This window comes from Paramisgurnus dabryanus, chromosome 12, assembly GCF_030506205.2.
Source record: "Paramisgurnus dabryanus chromosome 12, PD_genome_1.1, whole genome shotgun sequence".
Taxonomy (NCBI): Eukaryota; Metazoa; Chordata; class Actinopteri; order Cypriniformes; family Cobitidae; genus Paramisgurnus; species Paramisgurnus dabryanus.
This window is the reverse complement of record NC_133348.1, coordinates 30828595-30851060: the sequence shown is the minus strand read 5'-3', so window position 1 is coordinate 30851060 and position 22466 is coordinate 30828595. Positions and strand designations below refer to the sequence as shown.

The 22466-nt window shown below is 36.9% G+C and overlaps 2 protein-coding genes across 2 annotated transcripts in view; one reads left to right on the top strand and one right to left on the bottom strand.

The window, feature by feature from the left end:
• mei4 (meiosis-specific, MEI4 homolog (S. cerevisiae)) overlaps positions 1-6417 on the bottom strand; it is a 35126-nt gene extending 28709 nt beyond the window's left edge. The window contains exons 1-2 of the mRNA XM_065268880.1: positions 6387-6417; positions 5344-5592 (exon numbers count right to left, since the gene is read on the bottom strand). Of these exons, the coding sequence (XP_065124952.1) occupies positions 5344-5592; positions 6387-6417 (280 nt within the window). The remainder of the gene's footprint in view (positions 1-5343; positions 5593-6386) is intronic.
• A 2070-nt stretch (positions 6418-8487) lies between these two features.
• On the top strand, positions 8488-21790 carry impg1a (interphotoreceptor matrix proteoglycan 1a). The gene is made up of 18 exons (XM_065268849.2): positions 8488-8797; positions 9583-9765; positions 10426-10592; positions 10723-10757; positions 10868-10914; positions 10987-11013; positions 11665-11735; positions 12127-12276; positions 12453-12511; positions 12600-12620; positions 12699-12883; positions 12997-13058; positions 13173-15071; positions 15146-15365; positions 15498-15708; positions 18432-18617; positions 20880-20959; positions 21391-21790. Exons 1-17 carry the CDS (start codon positions 8704-8706, stop codon positions 20923-20925), a joined length of 3663 nt encoding a protein of 1220 aa, XP_065124921.1. The 5' UTR covers positions 8488-8703; the 3' UTR covers positions 20926-20959; positions 21391-21790.
• The last annotated feature ends 676 nt before the right edge of the window (positions 21791-22466 follow it).

Below are 22466 nucleotides of genomic sequence, written 5' to 3'. Positions count from 1 at the left end.
ACGTGTGTGTTTCGCTGGGATGCGAGGAGATGTAAAGCTGGGTATCATCCGCATAGCAGTGAAAACTTATGTTGTGTTTCCTGATAATGTCTCCTAGGGGTAACATGTATAACGAGAACAGGATAGGACCTAAAACTGATCCCTGCGGTACACCGTATTTAACCAGGGAGTGATATGACTCTTCCTCATTTACATAAACAAAGTGATAGCGATTGGTTAGATATGACCTAAACCAGGCTAGCGCCTGACCACTGATACCAACATAGTTTTCTAGTCTATTGAGTAGGATTCTGTGGTCTATTGTGTCAAATGCTGCACTAAGGTCTAGTAATATAAGAATTGAGATTTCACCACGATCGGATGTTAATAGGAGGTCATTTGTAACTCTAAGCAACGCTGTCTCTGTGCTATGGTGGGGCCTGAATCCTGATTGGAACTTTTCATATGTACTATTATTTGTCAAGAATGTGCGTAACTGGCTTGCCACTACCTTTTCTAATATTTTCGAAAGAAAAGGGAGATTTGAGATTGGTCTAAAGTTATTAAGTTCTCCTTGGTCAAGCTGTGGTTTTTTAATCAGCGGTTTAATAACTGCTAGTTTGAAAGCTGTTGGAACGTATCCTATTTCTAGCGATGAGTTAAAGATATTTAGAACCGGGGTTGACACTACAGGGAATACTTCTTTAAGTAGTTTTGTGGGAACGGGGTCTAATATACAGGACGATGATTTGGATGATGTGACTAGTTTAGAGAGCTCATCTATTGTAGTAGGTTTAAATGAATCAAGATGTTCGTATGGTAGTCTAGTGTTAAGTGAACTAATGGGTAGAGTGGTGGCTGCCTGGGTAGCTACGATGTTTTCCCTAATAGCCGAAATTTTGTTAGAAAAGAAGTTCATGAAGTCGTTACTATTGTGTTGAAGTTTACTATTGGTTTCTGTTTGTTCTTTGTTTCTAGTCAGTTTCGCAACTGTGCTAAAGAGGAAACGAGGGTTATTATGATTCTCATTTATAAGCTTGCTAAGATATGTAGATCTGGCGGTTTTAATAGCCTGTCTGTAGTGTTTAACACTCTGTTTCCATGCTGCGCGCCATACTTCTAACTTTGTGCTTCTATAATTTCTTTCCATTTTTCTAGCTGCCTTTTTAAGGGCTGCTGTGTGATGGTCATACCATGGAGCTGGTGGTTTTTCTTTGAATCTCTTTTTTCGAATGGGAGCAACGGCATCCAATGTGTTAGAACAGACATTGTTTAGGTTTTCTATTTCAATATCTAGATCGTCACAGTTATCTGCTACATGTTTCATTTGGGACAGGTCTGGAAGAGTGCTAATAAAGCTATCTTTAGTGGTGGAAATTATTGTTCTGGCTAGTCGGTAGCATGTTGTAGATTGAGTGATCCTATCTAGAAGTACAGTGTATGACACAAGGTAATGGTCAGAAACTGCATCACTCTGAGGTGATATTTCGACGTCATTAATATTGAGTCCGAGTGACAGAATTAAGTCTAATGTGTGATTACGAGTATGCGTTGGCCCTGTCACGTTTTGTCTAATATTGAGAGAATTTAGAACATCTATAAACGCACGTCCTAATGCGTCTTTTGGGTTGTCCACATGGACATTAAAATCACCAACAATAAGAGCTTTATCTACAGTGACTACAAGCTCAGATAGGAAATCTGCTATTTCATTAAGGAAATCTGCATGGTGACCCGGTGGTCTATAGATTGTCGCTAAAGCAAAAGAAAGCTGTTTGTGGTTACGATCAGTTATTTCCATATTTAACAACATTACTTCAAATGATTTAAATTTTAGCTCAGATTTTTGGTTTACTTTAAACATTGTGTTGTATATTGTAGCTACACCACCCCCTCTCCCCTTTAATCGAGGTTCGTGTTTATAATAATAGTCTTGTGGGGTGGATTCATTTAAACTAATGTAGTCGTCTGCTTTAAGCCAGGTTTCTGTTAAACAGAGTACATCTAAGTTTTGGTCTGTAATTATTTCATTGACAATAGGTTCTTTATTGGTAAGCGATCTAATGTTAAGAAGGCCGAATTTTAAGAATCGAGATTCATCTGTTAATGTATTGTTTTCTAATTTTATTTGAATCAGATTTGTACCAGATGTAACAAGCGGTGCCCTGTATTTATTTGTTCGGGGAACAGATACAGTTGAAATGTGCTGATATTTCGGTAAGATTGACTCGAAGTGCTGGGATATAAGTGGTCTTGACATATCACGGCAGCTAACAGATGGACGGTTAAGCCGATCCGTCTGTTTCCTGACCTGGGCCCTGGATAGTCATACTATATCAGAATTAAGACTATTGATCAGATTTTTAGTGAGTATAGCACTTCCTTCCGATGACGGGTGAAGGCCATCTCGGGTTAGGAGAAATGGTCTTCCCCAGAAATGCTTCCAATTGTCTATAAACCCTACGTTATGCTGAGGGCACCACTTTGACATCCATCCATTGAGAGACACTAATCTACTATGTGTTTCATCTCCCCGGTAGGCGGGGAGGGGACCAGAGCATATTACATTGTCTGACATTGTTTTTGCAATTTCACACATCTCCTTAATATTATCTTTGGTGATTTCCGACTGGCGGAGCCTAGTGTCATATGTGCCGGCGTGAATAACAATCTTAGAAAACTTCCGCTTAGCATTAGCCAGCACTTTAAGTTTGGATCTAATGTCAGACGTTCTGGCTCCCGGTATACAGTCGACTATGGTGTTTGGTGCCTCAATGTTAGTGTTCCTGAGTATAGAATCTCCAATGACCAGGGCACTTTTAAAAGGTGTTTCAGCTGGTATACTCCTTAGGGGATCGAATCTGTTAGAAATTGTCGTTACGTTATGGGTCTTAGAAGGACGCCTTATATGACTATGCCGCCGAACAGTCACCCAGTTTGACCGCCGACTTGACTCTGATGACGGAACCGAGCCATGTGTATTTTGATAAACACTATGCGCGCTCGATACAGTATTTGTAATATTTATATTAGCATCTGATGTCGGAACCGAGCCATTAGTCTTTTCGCTCGATAGATTATTTGCGACAGTAACATTAGCGGTTTTGCTATCCTCAACTAGCGTTCGGATGCGCGATTCTAGTTCAGCAACCTTCTCAGTTAACCTTAATACTTCAATACACTTAGTGCATGTAAACCCCTCTATGCTAACAGCAGAAGCTAAACTATACATGTGGCAAGTAGTACATGTTACAATAACAAGCGGAGTCTTACCGCTTTCATGCTGGGCGATGGCGTCTTCGTTTACCCGAACGCGGTCCCCGGAGCTGCATCGCGTGGGGTGTTCGGTTGTGACACCCCTCGGTCGCCTGCGAACGTCTGGGGCCAGGGTGATGTTTGGCTTGCCGAATCTGCGAAGGCCGGGCAGCGGTTCCTCCACAGCTTCCCGATCGCTTTCATGTCGTTCACGGTCCGTGAAGCTGCATCGCGTGGAATGCATGTTTGTTGCTCGCTTGTGGACGTCGGAAGGCAGGGTGAAGTGGGCGCTGTACCTCGCCTTGGATCTGCTAAAACCGGGAAACAACTCCTCCACAGCTTCCCGCTCAGGTGAGGATAGGTCAGAAAAGCATATATCAGATGAATCCGCCATTAGATCGGAAAATGCTAGCTTCAGCCTCCACCGTGTGGATGCTAGCGGGCTATATGCTAACAACACTGGGTGTTTATTAGTGATAAATAGTTTCACGTGGTAGTACTGCTCAATAATCGTCACGGTAAAGTATTCCTATGTAAAACTAATAAGTTATATTATATAAAAATCTTCAGAGTGTATGCACCCCGCATTTAATATTTTATGGAATAACCCTGATTTGGAATCATATCATTTGTTTTGTTATGCTCTCTGTCTTTTACATTGAATTCAACAGACACTAGACAGAAATGCTCACATTTCATGTAGAAATGATGATTAAAGGCAAAACTGAAGTGGTCTATTAGTTTTTTCCATGACTGTATGTTTCATATATGATTCATCCAAATAAATTTGCCTTCTGTGACAACTGCACCTAAATGTATCTATATCGACCCCTATATAAACATAATGGTGCGGTTTCCCAGACAAGGTTTAGATTAATCCAGGACTAAGCCTTAGCTATATAAGACATAAGTAGTTTATAAAAAACAAGTCTTAAAGTGCACCTATTCTATAAAATCCACATTTACAAGTTGTTTGGTAGGGCTGGGTATCGATTCAGATGTTCTAGATCGATTCAATTTCGATTCACAAGCTATCAAATCAATTCGATTTCTATTCTCGGTTCAATGTTCGATTCCTGTTCTCGGGTCTGTTTTTTTATTCTCAATTCAACTAAATGAATATAGATTTAATACTATATTAATAAAAAAGAACAGTGAACAGCAGTTTACAAGTGGGTAATTAATAAAAAGAAATTAAAAGCCACAACATTGTCGTCGTCGTCGTCTTGCTTGCGAAATCTAAAATGCTTCCATACCTCTGACTTGATGGTGACATCTAGTGAAGAAGACTAGTAATTAGATTAATCTTACGTTCAATGTTTGCTGAATTAAATATGAAAGAAAAAAAAATCGATTCTGCTCTTTGAGAATCGATTTTGAATCGAAAACGTTTTAAAAAAAACGATTAATCGAAAAATCTATTTTTTTGCCCAGCCCTAGTGTTTGGGCATAAATGTGTGTTGGCAGTGTGTGAACACAACCACCCAACAATAAAAAAATCTATTCAGCCCTTCTTTTGTAATCCTCATTAAATCAAAGCAGTTTGACTGTACATGCCATTTTCATTCTCTTAGCAATGTGATGTCACACTGCTAAAGCCCCGCCCATGGCCGCTGCCTGTCTTGAGTTACCATAGTTTCTGCCTTCATTGAGTTGGACGTTGTCTGCTATTTTTTCTGTGCTTCTTTATGAAATCAGATCTATTTTAACCAAAGCATCTCTTTTGATAAGGGAGTGAGGAGCTGTAGCTCATTTGCATTTTAAGATACACACATAAAACGATTTTTCTCCGACCCAAATAGAGACATTTTGGACATGGTATATTAAATTATCTGTGGGGTATTTTGAGCTAAAACTTCACAGAAAAAGTCTGGACGCATCTGAGACTTGTATTACATATTGTAAAGATGGGCATAATATGTGTCCTTTAAAAAAGGGTTATATGTTAAGATATGCGAGTGAAAGGTGTTTTTAAATCAAGACAGCTCCGGTCTGAGAAAACCACCCCAATGTGTCACAGGAAAGAAAACTCTGTTCTCCAGATGTAAATTAAAATCTCACACATGCTGGTATTTCCAGCATGAAGCATATACTGTAGTGAGAAGTTACCATTTGGTGTCCCGGCGCCGGTGGCACGGCTCCCAGCCTTCAGTAGTAAACGTGAGATCAGCAGCTCTTGTCTCAATCGCAGAACATCTTTATGAAGATCACAAGCTTTAGATTTCCAGCCTTCGTCCTGCTGTTTGAGTGTTTTGGCCAAAGATTGAGTGAACTGCCTGACACCTTCTGATGGTTTGGTCTTAATAATGGCCACAGCCACAGCCAATCTGCACACTTGAACGTACCAGCTCACCGCTCCTAAAGAGACAATAAAACACAAATAGCTAGATTTATAACACATAAAAACACTGCAGTACACCTATTGTTATATTGTATTGGATGTGTTTGTTCTCTTTCAAATAAATGCAAAACAAAGGTCAGATAAAATGTAAGGAGTAATTGACGACAGGCCATTGAATTATAAGAAAATAATGCACACCCAAGGTGGTAATGCGGCACGACGCGAAGAATTGGAGTCAATTATTCTGCTTATACCACAGTTACCACAAACATTTCTCTGGTGCCTATTTGAAGACAGGTGTTAGGTGTGCGGTTATCGGAAATAATGCATACCCATGGAAAATTTTTCAACCAATCAAAATACAGCATTCAACAGATCCGTGCTGTTTTGGGTCACCCTAAAATAATATTATATTATATGGTGTAATAAACTGTAGTAATATTCCTAGATAAACCTTCCCATAATAAATATTACACTACATAATTTACATGTTTATCAACAGTTTACTCATTTACTATAGATAACAACACTACGGAATACTAACTTGCAGTAATTAGTCTGTACTATAGTATGATTACTATAATATTCTTTAATATGCAACAATTTACTAGTTTTTTTTAGTGGTAGCCTACTAATCGATTGTGTTTAGCATTAGAGTTTAAAACTGTGGTATTTTATCAAGTCCAGAATTCATGCATTTCAACAAATATACACAAGAATGAGAATGAGCACAGTTTAGTTTGTTATTAATGAGGTTACGTCTTGTCCGAGTTTTTATATTATTATGTGTAAATCATCTGACTTCATTTACCGTCATGACATGAGGTAGATTTTTTCTCCATCCTTCAGTAATCGTCGGAAAATCAATTCAATATATATTCCCGTTGTATCTTCTTTTCGGATTTGTCAAATAAATACATGCTTCCAGAAAATCTATTGACTTTGTCAACTCGTTTTCATTAAATCGCCACTAATTAACAACAATTATCGTCTTCCGCTCGTCATCTCAAACGGCGTTGCGCAGCGTTGCGCAGACACACCAGAATATGACATCAAAGTACCGCGAGAGCGACTCGAGAGTACGCCACGGAGATCTCTGTATCAGACTCTGATCTGTATCAACTTTATTTCTTTTCTAATTCAGAATTTATTGAGGATGTTTTTGAATGTTGTGAAGTTATTGACCAGACAGCTGGTATTGCCCGAGCAGAGGGAGATGATGGCCAGACACCGTGCTATGAATAAACACACGATTAAACATTTTAGTAAACAATCGAGACGTTTCACCACTAATCTACTATTGACTAGAAGCAATAAGGTTTACAGGAGGTTTAAAGATGGCGCTGTTATACTTCATAAACTCCCTGTCAAACTGTTGATGGTAAACACACACATTATATAATGAATACTGTAGTACTATTTATTAGCAACATTATTATTTTTATTTTTTTAGGTTAAATGGTTATGATGCATGCTTAAACAGGTCAATTAGTTCATATACATTCATGCATATTCCAAAAAGTGCATTCATACAGTATAGAAAATAATATTCTTGTTTAAAATACATTTACATTTAAATGAACTGTTTATCTGACCTTTTAAGATCATAAAACATTGCCGTTAAATTAGCTTTAAACCTTAAAATGTATAGTGTATAATACGGTATATCAGTGGTTCTCAAACTTTTCAGCATGCGGCCCCCACTGAATACGGTGCCTCCTTTTGTGGCCCCCCAAAGAAAATGTATGGCATAAAACATTGTAAAACTGAACATTTTAATTAAACAAAACATATTAAATTATTAAATGTAGTCTAGTGTAGTGTTGTAGCATTATTTTTCTGAGATTTAAGTACAAAGAATTTATGATAAATTAATTTCTTTTATAAAAACGGGGGCCCCCAGCAGCATCTCAGGGCCCCCAGTTTGAGAACCACTGCTGTATATTATTTTCAAACTGGGAAAACAGATGGATATGTTGATGGATGTGGACATATGAGAGTTAGAGCCAATTAAAGTCAATGGAGCTGTGGAGTCTGGGTCAGAGTCACGTTGAAATCCTCGTCTTATGACATAACCTGGTTGGTTCCTGTTAATCTCCACCGCTAAACAATCAAAGAGTTTGCGTAACACACCGCTGCTAAGTTTGTCCAAATTTGCAAATAAGGAAAATAACGAAATATTTTTTATGTCAAACATTTAGCTTTGTGTGTCAAATCATGCTTTTTATAAACGTGCATATTTATTGACTTGACCATATTATACCTGAACTATATTGTAATATTATAATAATACTGTTATTTTAAAATATTTCATTGTCTTTTAAACAGTGAAAAGGAGTTTCTTGATCAGAAAAACTGATTGCATGTTGCATGTTGTTGTATTTGGGATGGACTTACATGTAAAAAGCTGCTGGGATCTTTAATTCATGTGATGCCAAAAGGGCTTTATTATTTTTAGTCCAAGCCTTTTGACTGTCAATGGCGGCTGTAAATACTCTAACTTTCTACTCATCCTTATCACAGAGGTCATAGTTCAGCAGCAGTCAGTCTCAGCAGGCTTTAGACATACATGACAGGTAATGGATATCTTTAAATAGCACACACAACTGAAAACCCAATAATTATACACAGATCTGTACACAGGTGCCCTTAAACAGCTGGAGGTTTGATTCCAGCGTTGAGGAGACTATGCTTTCTGAGGTCAGACAGTGTGTGTTTTGGGCACATGTCAGGACAGAAGAGGTGACGGGTCTGAGACTGACAGATGCTTGAATGGAAAAGCCTCTAATTGGATGAGGTGGGTGGACCCACGGGTAAAACGGGATTATGTCTGAGCATCAGATAATCAGATTATTCCCGAAACAGAGCTTGCTTTTTTAACTACCTGTACGTAATCTATCACACACGTCTTTACTCCTGGACTACCATCACTTGATTCTAAGTTTTTCATTCACTGTTTGTGGTCTGTGAGACCTGAGAAAAATTTTGTTTATTATCAATTTTTTCTTTTCCATTTTAAATTACTTGACTCCTTAAATCTGGGACTGTAATGGCTTGTCCAGCTTCTGATGGATATATCCAAGAAAACGGACTCAGAACCTGAACTTCTTGTGCTGTGTAAATAAAGGATGGGGTTGGATGTACGGCTTCAATTCACCATGTCTTTAAAATGTGGACTCTTCACGCTATGCATCTTTATTCTGCCTGTCACAGGCATTAAAGGTAAGACTTTCAAACACAAGGAAATAGTTTAAGAGTAGTATCCATTTACTACTGTTATTTATGTATAAAAGGATGACCTGAATACGGTGAATGTGACATACACTCTTAAAATCACAGTGATGCCGTAGAAGAACCATTTATGACCCTGGACCACAAAACCAATCGCAGGGCTAGATTTTTAGCAATAACAAATAATACATTGTATGGGTCAAAATTATTGATTTTTCATTTATGCCAGTACATCATCAGGATATTAAGATCGTGTTCCTTGACTATATTTTGATAAATGATGGTAAGCACAAAGCTGATTGTAACCATTGACTTCCATAGTAGGAAAACAAATATCATGAAAGAATTGTGATAAGTGATATAGAAGTTATTTTGATAAATGATGGTAAGCACACAGCTGATTGTAACTATTGACCTTTATAGTAAGAAAACAAATATTATGAAAGTATTGTGATAAATGATGGTAAGCACACAGTTGATGGTACCCATTGACTTCCACAGTAGGAAAACAAATATTTTAGAAGTATTGTGATAAATGATGAAGAAGATATTTTGATAAATGATGGTAAGCACACAGTTGACAGTAACCTTTGAATTCGATCATATTATTATTCCTACTATGGAAGTAAACTTTACAATGTTATCTCTTTAAAGCACTGATAGTCAACATCCTAAAAAGTATTTCTGCAGAAAGATATCCCTGAATGATCTCTGCAATCTATTGACCTTAATTGTAAATATCAAATGATTGTTTTTATTCATTTATATTTTTTAAGAAATACTCAACCCAACAAACGTACCAAGCCTGCCAAAGCAAAATTCTGGGATGAGGACTTTATTTGAAATGGAACAACATCGAGTCAAAAGGTCGGATTTCTTTCATTCTGAGGTGAAAGTTTGTCCACAGGAAACAGTGAGAGAGGTTATAGCAAGTCACAAAGCATACTACACACTGAGAGGTAACCAAACATCTGCTTACGTTAAAATGTTTTTTGTTGTGACTTTATTATTTTTATTTTTATTATTATTATTAAAGGAAAACACCACAGTTTTTCAAAATTTTACTATGTTCTTACCTCAACTTAGACAAATTAATACATGCCTATCTTTTTTCAACACATGCACTTAATCTTTGTACAGTGCGTTGTGTATTTCTTAGCATTTAGCCTAGCCCCATTCATTCCTTAGGATCCAAACAGGGATGAATTTAGAAGCCACCAAACACTTCATTTTTTTTACCGCTTAAAAAATAGTTTACTCTTATTCTTGTAACTACTCATGTAACAGTCTTTAATTGGGAAAAACATGGAAGTGTGTGGTGGCTTCTAAATTCATCCCTGTTTGGATCCTAAGGAATAAATGGTGCTAGGCTAAATGCTAACACATTCACGACGTGCTGTACAAAGATTAAGTGCACACATTAAAAAAAGTTGAGGAAGAAACGGTGGTGTTTTCCTTTAGTGTTCCTATTATTTTACAACTCGAAAGACATTAATGCAGTGTGTTTATAGTCAAGAAAATTTTAATTACCAGTAACCAATACCAAAAAATGAAAATTATTTATTTAAACTCACATAAATTTAGTGAGATTCAGCACATTTATTCATTAACTTTGTCAGTTTGCCAGGAGGCTGTATGGGAGGCTTTCCGGATCTTTCTGGACAGAATTCCCAGCAGTTCAGAGTACCAGAAATGGGTCCACATATGCCAGCACGAGTCCTTGTGCATCTCAGATCTGGCTACAAACTTTAGCAGTTCTCAAGAACACATTGACATGGTCTACAGGGTAAATGAATCAAGCATCATACAGTATTACACTATACAAATCCTAAAAAAGCTAAATGCTAATATTGAAAACAAATTTGATGGCTGACATATGGTTTGGTTTTGTCTTATATACTTCTTTTGCATTACAGAGGGTGAATGTAAATAATGAAAAAGTGCAAGAACAGTAAGACTGGACCTTAAATCATTACTATTTAATATTCTTAATACATGTATAACAAAATAGGATTAATATTTAAACTTACTGATGCATAATATATCTTATTATATTTATAGAAAAGTACACGAAAAGCCAGAAACAGATGAAGCACCAGAAACAGAAGGTATAAAAAAGTTTTTGGTCTTTGGATGTGTTAGTATTTCAGTAAAACTGACCTGAGTCTTTTACAATTTAGGTTCAGAAAAAGCCCAGACTGAAGCAGAAATAGTTAAATCTGCTTCCACATCTGAATCAACTACTACTGAACTTACAGAATCTCCTAATGAATCAACAAGTAAATCAACCACTGAATCCACTGCTGAACTTACAGAATCTACCAATGAATCAACCACTAAATCCACTGCTGAACCTACTGAATCAACCAGTGAATCAACCACTGAATCATCTGCTGAACTTACAGAATCTACTAATGAATCATCCACTAAATCATCTGCTCAATCTGCTACTGAATCAACCACTGAATCATCTGCTGAACTTACAGAATCAACAACTGAATCAACCATTGAATCCACTGCTGAACCTGCTGAATCTGCTACTGAATCAACCACTGAATCTACTCAGTTTACCACTAAACCTACTACTGAATCTAAAACTGAATCAACCACTGAATCTACTGCTGAACTTACAGAATCTACTAATGAATCCACTGCTGAACCTACTGAATCCAATACTGAATCTACTACGAAACCTACTATTGAATCTAATACTAAATCAACTGAATCTGCTACTGAAACAACTAAATCTACTACTGAACCTACTAAATCTATTTATGAATCAACCACTGAACCTACTGAATCATCTAATCAATCAACTACTGAATCTTTTACTGAACCTGAATCTATTCCTGAACCTACTACTGAATCTACTTTTGATTCGACTAAATCTACTATACACACTTCTACAGACACAGCTACTGTCTTACAGGTAGTGTACATGATTGGACCACGATTTGTGCCAATACAAAAATCAAAAGCAAGATTTTTGTTTATTAAATTGCTGTGTTCATAATCATTATATAACATCATAAGTAAGGGCGGTGAGTAATTGTAGACTGATAACATGACATTTTGTAGAATTTATACATGTGATAAGAAAAACGTAATAGTTCTCATTCATTAAGCATTTCTACACACAAATTTGTTCGTAAAATGTTTCGTTGTTGTTGTTTTTTATGAGAATCATAAGTTTTTCATGAATTCATACGAATTAACCAACTCGGAAAATATGTACGAATTCTCGTGAGATCAGGCTGGATATATCGGTGCATCTCTATACTTTATGAATCTTTTAAGTGGTTTCTCTGTTGCTTCTACAGGGGTCGGATCTTCCAAATGTAGTTCCAGAGCATCCAGTTCATCAGGTCATTGAGTTCAGCATTACCCTGATGGATTCTGGGTACCAAGAGATACTGAGAGACACAGATTCACCTCAATATCACGATCTGTCACGACATCTCCAGGAACAGGTATTTGAAAATAGCCAAACAATCACCTTGAATCAGTGTTGTTAAGGAATCAAGCAGGTTAGGGGTACAGACACATGATCACATAAGGGCCTGTGTTTAACCTGAAGCTGGCCTGATTCTACACACGTGTCCATATATTGTATTAAACTTAAACTGTAGACTTGGGTGTTTTGCAGATGCAACATGTTTTTGACGACCTACCTGGATTTATTGAGGTACAGGTGTTAAGGATTAGGTAGGTCCACATGCAAACATAATTTAAAGCCCTTAAACATCTAAGCCCTTTGTTCTAATTTCTTTGTTTCTCTTGTTTTCTTGTTTAGTGAGACAGAAGCACCTGAGAGGTAAAAGTAAAAAATATATCTGTTTAATTTTCTGACCATGTGACGTCTTCACACACATCACCTTTATTGTATTTTCAGGTCTGGAGGAATATCAGTGGTCTACACAGTGGTATTTGAGGCCATTCCAGCAAACATTGCCGCAAAGAGTTTGGATACCGGCACAGTTGTCTCATCTCCTGGACCAAGTTTGAAGGATAACATAATTAAAGCTTTGAGTAAAAAAGCATCTCTTCTTGATCTTAACTCACTGACCTTCGACACAGGTAAAGGATTAAGATGTCACAATATTCAAAAACATCACTCTTTCGTCATGAGTCATTACCGTGTAGAAGTTAAAGATATGAACACTGTCTGTTGTGCTTTCTCTCCTTATCAGGAAGAAAACATCTCACAACAATGATGTCCCTCACCACAATTTCTGAAGACGTCATAACTGAGGTGACAATAAGTTCTCTGGTTTGCTAATACATTATGTAATAACATTACCATCATCTCTTTTCATTTCTATTAAACAAAAATCAGTAAAATAATAGTACACCTGTTCATTTGTAGTCCCCTGATCTAGATCCACATAAGGACCTTCGTTCTCCAACCGAACATACTGAGGTTTCATCGGATACTCTGGATTTAAGAACTGCTGCAAGTTTCCCCATAACCACAACAATGAAACCAATGGCGGAACCTGAGAATGAAGCAGTCATTATACACACGCTTGAAACTGTTCAAAGTAAAACAAGTGAACTCATAAAAGAAAATCATCCAGATAAAGCTGCTAGTGAAGACGACAGCAAATCAACTATTACTGATAAAGATAATGTCTCATTGGTGCCAAGTGATGAACAGGTTGACACCACACCGAAACCTTCCTCAGAAAGTGACTTTAATGTAAACACTATACCTGAAGATGAAAATATATTTAATCCAATGACCACCACCAGCATTATGTTCACCTCTGCAACCATGGTTAATCTGAGGACTGAGTTGCCTGTCACATCTGACTCCAGCATCACCCTACAACCAGCAACCGAACTAAATGATTTCACATCCGAAGCGACAGATTCTAATGAAATTCCAGAGGTGCCACCAGTAAATACTGGGATGAGGGAAGGGGATGAAGAGGGCACTGAAGTGGTGCTGAGCGAACCATCAGAAGAGACTACGTCTGATGTTGCAATACTCAAGGTGAAGGTTGAGCCTGATGAGGTAACTGGATTTGAACAAGTGACTGTGGTAACCGTTGAGAGAGATACGATTGCAGAAGGTAACAAAACAAACAAAAAGGTAGCAGAATCAGACAAAGAGGTGTTTACAGAATTATCAAAAGAAGAAATTATGGAAAATGATGAAGATGTACAAGTAGAGCAAAAAGATGTTGTTCCGACAAGAGTAACGGAAGAGAAAACTCAATTAATAGGACCTAAAGATGAAGAGGGTGATGTGGTGGAACTTCCGACAGATGCTGATGGACCTTCTAGGGAAAACATCAACACTAAAAGACCTGATGTGGGGATGGCAAGTGATGTCCCTGAATCTTCTACTGAAGGTCCACAAGTACCTCCTGTAGAGATTGAACCACTAGGGATTTCATTGTCAGTGACTTACCCTGTTGAGCAGTTTGACTATTACCAACCTAAAGAAAATGATAATCTGTCCTATGTGCCAGCTGTAAGTGTTCAACCAGGGTTGGACAATACTACAACAGAACACGTGGAAGACACTGGGCTTGAGGACCAACTATCCAAACCTGAGGTTATTGAGGAAGCTCTTGAGAAACCATTAGTGGAGGACAAGACCGTAGTATCAGAACAGACTCTGCCTGATGGTCAATTTAACGTAACAGAGTCACTACCTGATTTGAAGAAAGATAAAGACCTACCTGTTGGAGAAAGTGAGAAGCCGGAAGACACACAAACAGAGGCTGGCCCTGTAGTACATAACATAGAGACTGTAAAGACACCTGCTACTGATCCACCCTCGACAACTTTAACTGCAGACCCTGGACTTTATACAGTAGTTTTCACAGATGTATCAACACCTGGGAAAAAGGAATATGATTCGCCAACCGGAAGAGTACTATCATCTGTTGTCCATAGCACTGTTCCTGTGGATCTGGACAATGTCAAAGTGCAAAATGTGGAAACTGAGAACCCATCTATACATTTTAAAGATCCAGCCACTGAGCTAGACCAAATGGATGTAGTAAGTGCAGAGACCGTTGATTTCTTAAGTTACGACAGTAGATATTCTTTCCCAGATGATGGACATCTGTTGGTGACAACAAAGGCACCGTCACTGAAGTATTTGACAACTCCTTCAATGACCACAGCTAACAAAGGAAAAGAGCTGGTTGTGTTTTTTAGCCTTCGTGTCACGAACATGCTATTCTCTGAAGATCTTTTCAATAAGAGCTCTACAGAATACAGATCATTGGAAAACAGATTTGTCGAATTGGTGAGTTCACTTCTTTGACATGTTTTTAAAAGGTGTACATGCAGAATCTAAGCTTTTGTCTTCTCTGTGGACAGCTACTACCGTATCTTCAGTCTAACCTAACCGGCTTTAAGCAGTTAGAGATCCTCAACTTCAGAAATGGAAGCGTGGTGGTCAACAGCAAGATGAAGTTCGCCAAGTCTGTGCCATACAACATCACTCGGGCTGTCCAGTGTGTCTTGGAGGAATTCTGTGATGCTGCATCCAAACGTCTGGACATAAAGATCGACAGCCATTCTTTAGACATAGAACCAGGTGAGAGTCACAGGCGCACAGGGCTTTAAAAACATGCGTTTGTTGACCACGTTTATTCAATGCAGACTACATTAGAGGCTTTCCAGAACAGAATGGGTGAAACTGAGATTAAAATTATTTGTTCATTTGTAGCGGATGAAGCAGACCCCTGCAAGTTTCTTGCCTGCAACCAGTTTTCCAAATGCAAGGTGAACCACCGTACGAAGGAGGCTCAGTGTTTGTGTGACCCAGGCTATGTGTCGCTGGACGGATCGACATGTCAGAGTCTCTGTGTTGTCCAACTTGATTTCTGTCTCAATGGAGGAGAATGTGAGATTGTGCCAGGGCATGGTGCCGCTTGCAGGTACCACAGCAAACAACCCATGATAGATGTGAACAGTTATGACACACTATAATCTAAATGCCAGTTTGACATTTGAGTTGACTGATGTTTTAACCTCAACCGATAAACGATCACGTTTGCAACTCAAGCTCTGTTTCTAAAACTCTGTGAGCTGTCTATATTGTATCTCAAAAAATGTAAGCCTCCGAAATCACATACTGTGACATGAATACTGGATTAATTGAAGTACCGTCTCTTCGACTGTTAAAATAATCTGTTCTATGTAGTATGAATATGGGTAGTGTGAATGAAATGCTGGTGTACTACATCCACCATGTTGATACTTCACGTAACAAACGGCGTCGTAACAACAATTGAGCCTGGATGATGTTAAACATCACAATTTAACCCCAAAGGGGCATGTTTGTTTTTTACCATTTTGGAATTCATTTAGCCAATCTTCGGGTCTGGCGGTACCACTTTTAGCATAGCTTAGCATAATTCATTGAATCTGATTGGACCATTAACATGGGGTGGCACGGTGGCTCAGTGGGTAGCACTGTTGCCTCACAGCAAGAAGGTCCCCGGTTCGAGCCCTTCACACTTCTGTGTGAAGTTTGCTTGTTCTCCCTGTGTCAGCGTAGGTTTACTCTAGGTACTCCCGTTTCCTCCAACAGGCCAAAAACTTGCAAGTTAGGCAGATTGGAGATGCCAAATTGTCCCTACCCCAACCTGTGTATGGATCATCTTGTCTGGATAAAACTTGTGTATGGATTAACTTGTTCTAGCCATGAATATAGCCGTAGATGCTGGAATGGCGTAAAGGAAGAAGAAGACCATTGCGCTCAAAAATGTAAAAAGAATTTAGATATTTTCAGCAGGAGTAATGATATTACGCAGCGCCCGAAAATAGTCCCCAACTTTCAATAGCAGGGGGCTGTTTTTGGGCACTGCGTAATATCATTGCGCCTGCTGCAGCCATGGTATGGCAGTAAAGTCCTTGATTATTACACCAGAATAAGAGTATAGTTCATAGCCATATCGGCCTAGAAAATCAAAACTTTTAATTTTCCGTCGGTCTTAGTACACGATGAAACTACAGAAGAGTCAAGTTTAAAATAGGAAAATATCAAAACTCTTTGGTTATTTTTGAGCGCGATGCTAATGGACTAATCAGATTCAATGGATTATGCTAAGCTATGCTAAAATTGCTACCGCTAGACCCGGAGATCAGCTGAATGGATTCCATAATGGTAAAAATCAAACGTTTAACTCTAGGGGAGCTGGAAAATGAGCCTATTTTCAAAAAAAGTGGAGTTTCCCTTACCCGTTTAATTTTTTTAATAGAGTAGCACTTTCCGACAAATTTGAATATGACAACACCTTAATTCATCTTTTTCTTTGGCCTTCCTCTCCCGGAGACTCACGGGATAGGAAATTGTCTATCGAATGCACACTTCAAAATACTTGACAAAGTAGTAAGTCATCCCTCAACTTTTTGGCTACTGCTTTTTGAATACTATGAATTCGAGAATATTACCCACCTCGCAAACTGATTTTAACATACTATATAGTATATATAGTATATACTCTATAGCAGTGGTTTTCAATCTTGTCCTAGGGGACCCACAGCTCTGCATATTTTGTATGTCTCCCTTAACTGACACACCCAGTTCTGTTCATGGATCTCTCCCTTAATGAGCTGATGATCTGAATCAGGTGTGTTAGATAAGGGAGACATGCAAAATGTGCAGGGCAGTGGGTCCCCTAGGACAAGATTGAAAACCACTGCTCTATAGTATAAGTCCCAGAATGCACTGTAGCAAGCTTATTAAAAAATGCTAAGCGAATTATCAATAAAAGCCACTGAATTAAAATATTGCATTTTATCCTGTTAATGCTTATGCTTATTAGAGTATTTTACTCTTATGTGTTGCCTGTACTGAAAATGATGTGAGAGGAGTTTTTTGTGTGGAGCTACATATGTTGGGCATTTTAAAGTCTCCCTGTAGTCAATAATGTTAGCAGTTAAAACTCATCTTTGAGCATCATAATAATATATAAAAGTTTTACCTGTCACAGTAATTTCTTCATGCTTTAAAACCACTTGAATGCAACTCTACACCCTTGCCTCATTTAGTATACGCATTACGCAAATCTACGAATATGCAAATTAGTCCCCGCCTCCACTCTTTGCACCACCTCAGACCATAGATATATGTGTAAATAGATGCTAGCTTCGGCAGTTTCAGACACATAACTGCTAAGTTCAGTTTCACACAATGCATATAGTACGTGTACTGCACATTTGTGTGAAGCGTGGCTCTTAGCCGATCGTCATAGTGGCAACAGCTAATCAAAGTGGAACAGATCACAACAAGGCTTTTGTTTGGACAGCTAATGAACGCTGGTTTGGTTGCGCTAACGGTTGCTCTAGTGTTACCCACCGTGATGATTAATCTTTCCTTCATTTTATGCTCCTCTGTTTTCCGGTCTTGCATAAACGCAATTGGCTATCACGTGTAGGTTTGATGACTGGTAAAAAGGCAGCTACTGATGTTGGCAGCTCAGTAGTTTAAGAAACAGAGCTTATGAATTTTGGCAAACGTTAAATTTTGCTTGTGTACCCTTCAGAGTTTCGACATTTGTAAAACTGGGATGTTACAGTGTTTTGGTGGTTACGGTGAAGAATAGCAGCTGTATTGTACAGTTCATGTTCTAACTGTGTCTCTTGACCCTTTTAGATGTGCCGTAGGTAAATTCTGGCACTTTATCGGGGAGAGATGTGCAGAGCTGGTCTCCGTTCCTCTAGACCCTTTTCTTTCTCTAGTGTTCCTCGTGGTTGGCCTGACCTTTCAATATGCCATCATTACTATCTTGTTATCTTTGTGCAGGAATTGTGTACGGACCAGAAAGACACTAACTCTAGTGTAAGCAGGTCTTTTTTCGTCCGCTTGTTTAAATACTATTGCGGTTAGATCATCTGTTGTGTCAATTAAAGGTGCTCTAAGCGAATTGAAGCGTTTTAGACCATAAAACATTTTTTGTTACATACCGGAAACATCTCCTCACTATCTGCTTGCTGCCTGTCCGCTGATCAAACTGTAAAAAAACGCGATCTCTGTAGACAGCCCAGGCTTCACAAACGGCAATATCAACAAATGGCCAAACCTAGCCAGCACAAAACAAAACAAAGTATTCCAGCCAATAAACGACAAGAAGGATTTGGGGGTGGGGGTTGGGCGCGTTCATGAAAGCACGGAAGGGAGGGGGAGGGGGAGGAGTTAGCTACGCTCTGTCTGTTTGAAAACAGTTCAAACATCAACAGGAAGTGACGTCGCACATTATTCGCTTAGAGCGCCTTTAAGATAACAAAGATAAGATAGCACATACACAGATCAATAAAAACATTAACAAATAACATTTGACATTTGAGATTTTTAGATGTACAAGAAACACAATAATAGTATATTTAAATGAATATACAATATCTATTTATTAGTCTTTATTTGTGCTTCTGGATTCAATTCCAGTTTACTCATGCTGTCGATTATCATTAAAATAATTTTGACTGCAGAAGAATTTTTACAGTCAATTTACAGTCAATTTTTTTAAGGTAAGTGGTTGCAATCAATTTATTTAAGCTACATTTAAACAAAAAAAATTAGAAAGGCAAAACAAAACAAAAAACTTTTGTTTAAATGTAGCTTAAATAAATTTATTGCAACCACTTACCTTAAAAAAAAAATATTAAATTGAATGAATCATTTTTTCAGTGATGTGTATAAATTCCCCTGAACGATGTTGTCGACAAATGTTACCACCGTACCCCAAACCTAAACCCATTTTTTACAGAAATACGTAATGTATTATTTTTATATTCTGCAACGTGATAGAAACAAAATGTGTAGGGAAATAAAAATTTTAGTAACAATATAGCATTTAATAAATATTTTGAGTCACTAATACAATCCATGGCTAACTAGGGCTGTGCAATTCATTGTTTTTGATTATCAATTAAAATTTGTGATTCAAACAATTAAAAAAACAAGATAATCAAGGTAAAACAATTATTGTATATGTGAGGCACCACTGCTTTAACAGCTGTAGCCTATTGCAACACTTACTTAATAAGCAATGCCAAGATAAATACAGTTTTATTCTAAATACTGTTTTTATTCTATGGCACCTTTAAAGATGTGGATTATAGCAAATTAATAAAATTGAAGTTTTGTTGACATTCAGTTTTAAAGTTTTTAAAGTGTAGTTTATACTATTTCATTTGGTAGACAAGTAAACTGCCTTTAATAAATATGACAAAAAAATTCATCAATATGACAATTAAATGCAATTTAATTTTAATGCAATTAGAATCAAAACACTAATGCCACGATTGTAATATTAATAAATAAGAATACGTTCAAATTTGTACTGGTGCATCGCTAAAGTTGTTCATACGTAAATAATTTATGATTAAGTCCTGATATTATTTGAGTAAAACCACACTTTACATAAAAAATATTTTGATGAGATCATATTGCAGCTGATTTTTATTTTATTTTTATTTTATCCAATATCTGAAAACTTTTCTGTCTATTCTTTATGTCATTCTGTTGCGAGTACACTTCTCATCTCATTTCTCAGTGTCATTCCAACCCAAATTATTAAACTAAAAATATTTTGTAAATATATTTTTTCCTGAGAGTCTGACAGACTGAGACTAAATTCCAGGCTTGTCATCCTTTATTAACATTTGTAAAGATTATGAGTGTTTTATGTGTTTGCAAGGCAGCTGTAAAATACTTTTTTTTCTTTTCACAAAAAGGCACACCTCTTCACTTTCTCTTTTTGTTTTATCATTTTACCAATAACTACTTTTGCTGCCTTGCAATTATTTTTAAGAAATGTAAATCAAAATAGATCTGTTTTTTATGTTCTGACCCCCTAAAATAAAATAAAACAGGACCTTGCATAAGGAACTCAAAGACTTTTTGTATCATTTTCAGCACAAACCAAATGGTTTGCAGACAAGACGCTTTTAACTTTCTCTTTTTCTTTACAGCGATCCTTCAGACCTTCTTTTGTTCTTGTGATATATGTGACTTATTAGGTGATATTATCACCTGGTATGTTTTCATCATTTGATATCTGAGCTTCACTCAGTTTAGCCTACATGTTGTCTTTATTTGTAGAGAGCGAGAGCAGACCACCATACCAGGCCTGTCGAGTTCACCATGAGAAGATTTATATGGTTATAATAACTTTCAGTGAGGTAAGATCACATCACATTACCTTGTGTTTAAGTTTATAAACTGTCAGTATTGTTGTTTATTTATAGCAGTCTATCCATTACGTTGTGATATTTGTTAAATTGTAGTTAAAAAAGAAAATGAGCCCATATTTTAATCTCCCTCAAGCCATCAGTAAACGACTTTCTTCTTTCAGTCAAACACAGTCTGAGTTATTTTAAATAATATCCTGGCTCTGTTCAGCTTCATAATGGTATTTGATAGTGCCCAAATTTTACAGCTAAAAAAGCACATCCATCCATCAAAAATGAATACAAACAGTTATTAAATGTCGTCCAAGGTAAAGCGATGGGTTATAGCTAGATGTAATTTATGATAAAGCGCTTTAAACGTACAGATTCCTATACAGTAAATATTGCAAACATTAATGCAAAACATGTTTCTTTTTTGACAGGAACGGGAAGCTACATTTCACAAGGTTTAGATGTACTTCTCATAATCCTGAAGACTTTCAAATGAGCGGCCATACATCCTGAAAGAACGAATAATGAAGTCTATGCTGTTTATTTATATTTTTACCTGACAATCTCTTGAAAAAATTGAGAAACTCATCAATATTTTAAATGGACTGTTTGAAATGACAGAAATTATTTGGAGTTTCCTCACAATGAGGAAATTATTCTGTATTATCATAGAGAAAACTTTAAGTGTTTCATATTTAGAATGGTAAATAATTATGTCATGGTGTTTAAATATCAATTATCAATTGTGGAGCCATTTTTGTCTTTAGTATTGTTGTGTTAAAAAACGATACTGCAGAATTCTTTACAGTCTTTGATTTATGTTATCACTGTAAAAAAATGCAGCATGAAGTTAAAACAACTTGGTTTTGTAAGTCAATTCAACATACTATTTTAATGGGATAAGCTGACATAACTTATTCTTAAGTTAAAGTTATATAAAAATATATATTGATTTGACAAAAAATGCTGCGTTTTTACAGTGTGGGATGACGAATAATAAAAAGTAAAAAAAAGGTTACCTGTTTGCCTTTAAATGTTGAGTTAATTCAACTTAAAAAATATTAGTTGACACATTTTTGACAACTTTTTTACTATAACTTTTTACGTATTTTTGGGTTGAATTAACTCAAAACTTTTAAGCAACCAGGTAACTTACTTTATTAAGTTGGAACAGTGTTTTTGTACAGTGATTACAATTACGCAATTTTGTCAAATTTACAAATAATTTAGTATCTGAATTATTCAAGATGATTTAGAATTTAGTTATTATATTTATTTAGTTATTTGTAAACAGTAGATAATCACGAATTTTATTTTTAAAACTTTTTAAAAATATATTTTTGTAATTTTTTTTAGGTTATTGTAAAAATGTTTCTGTGATAGAGTTGAAAATGTTGTGTCTGGTGTAATCTTATCCTAGCAATCTTATCAAAGAATTGAATCCTGAATACAAAAGCTACACTGATTATTTATAACTGTTTATATATACAGTACAGCAGTGGTTCCC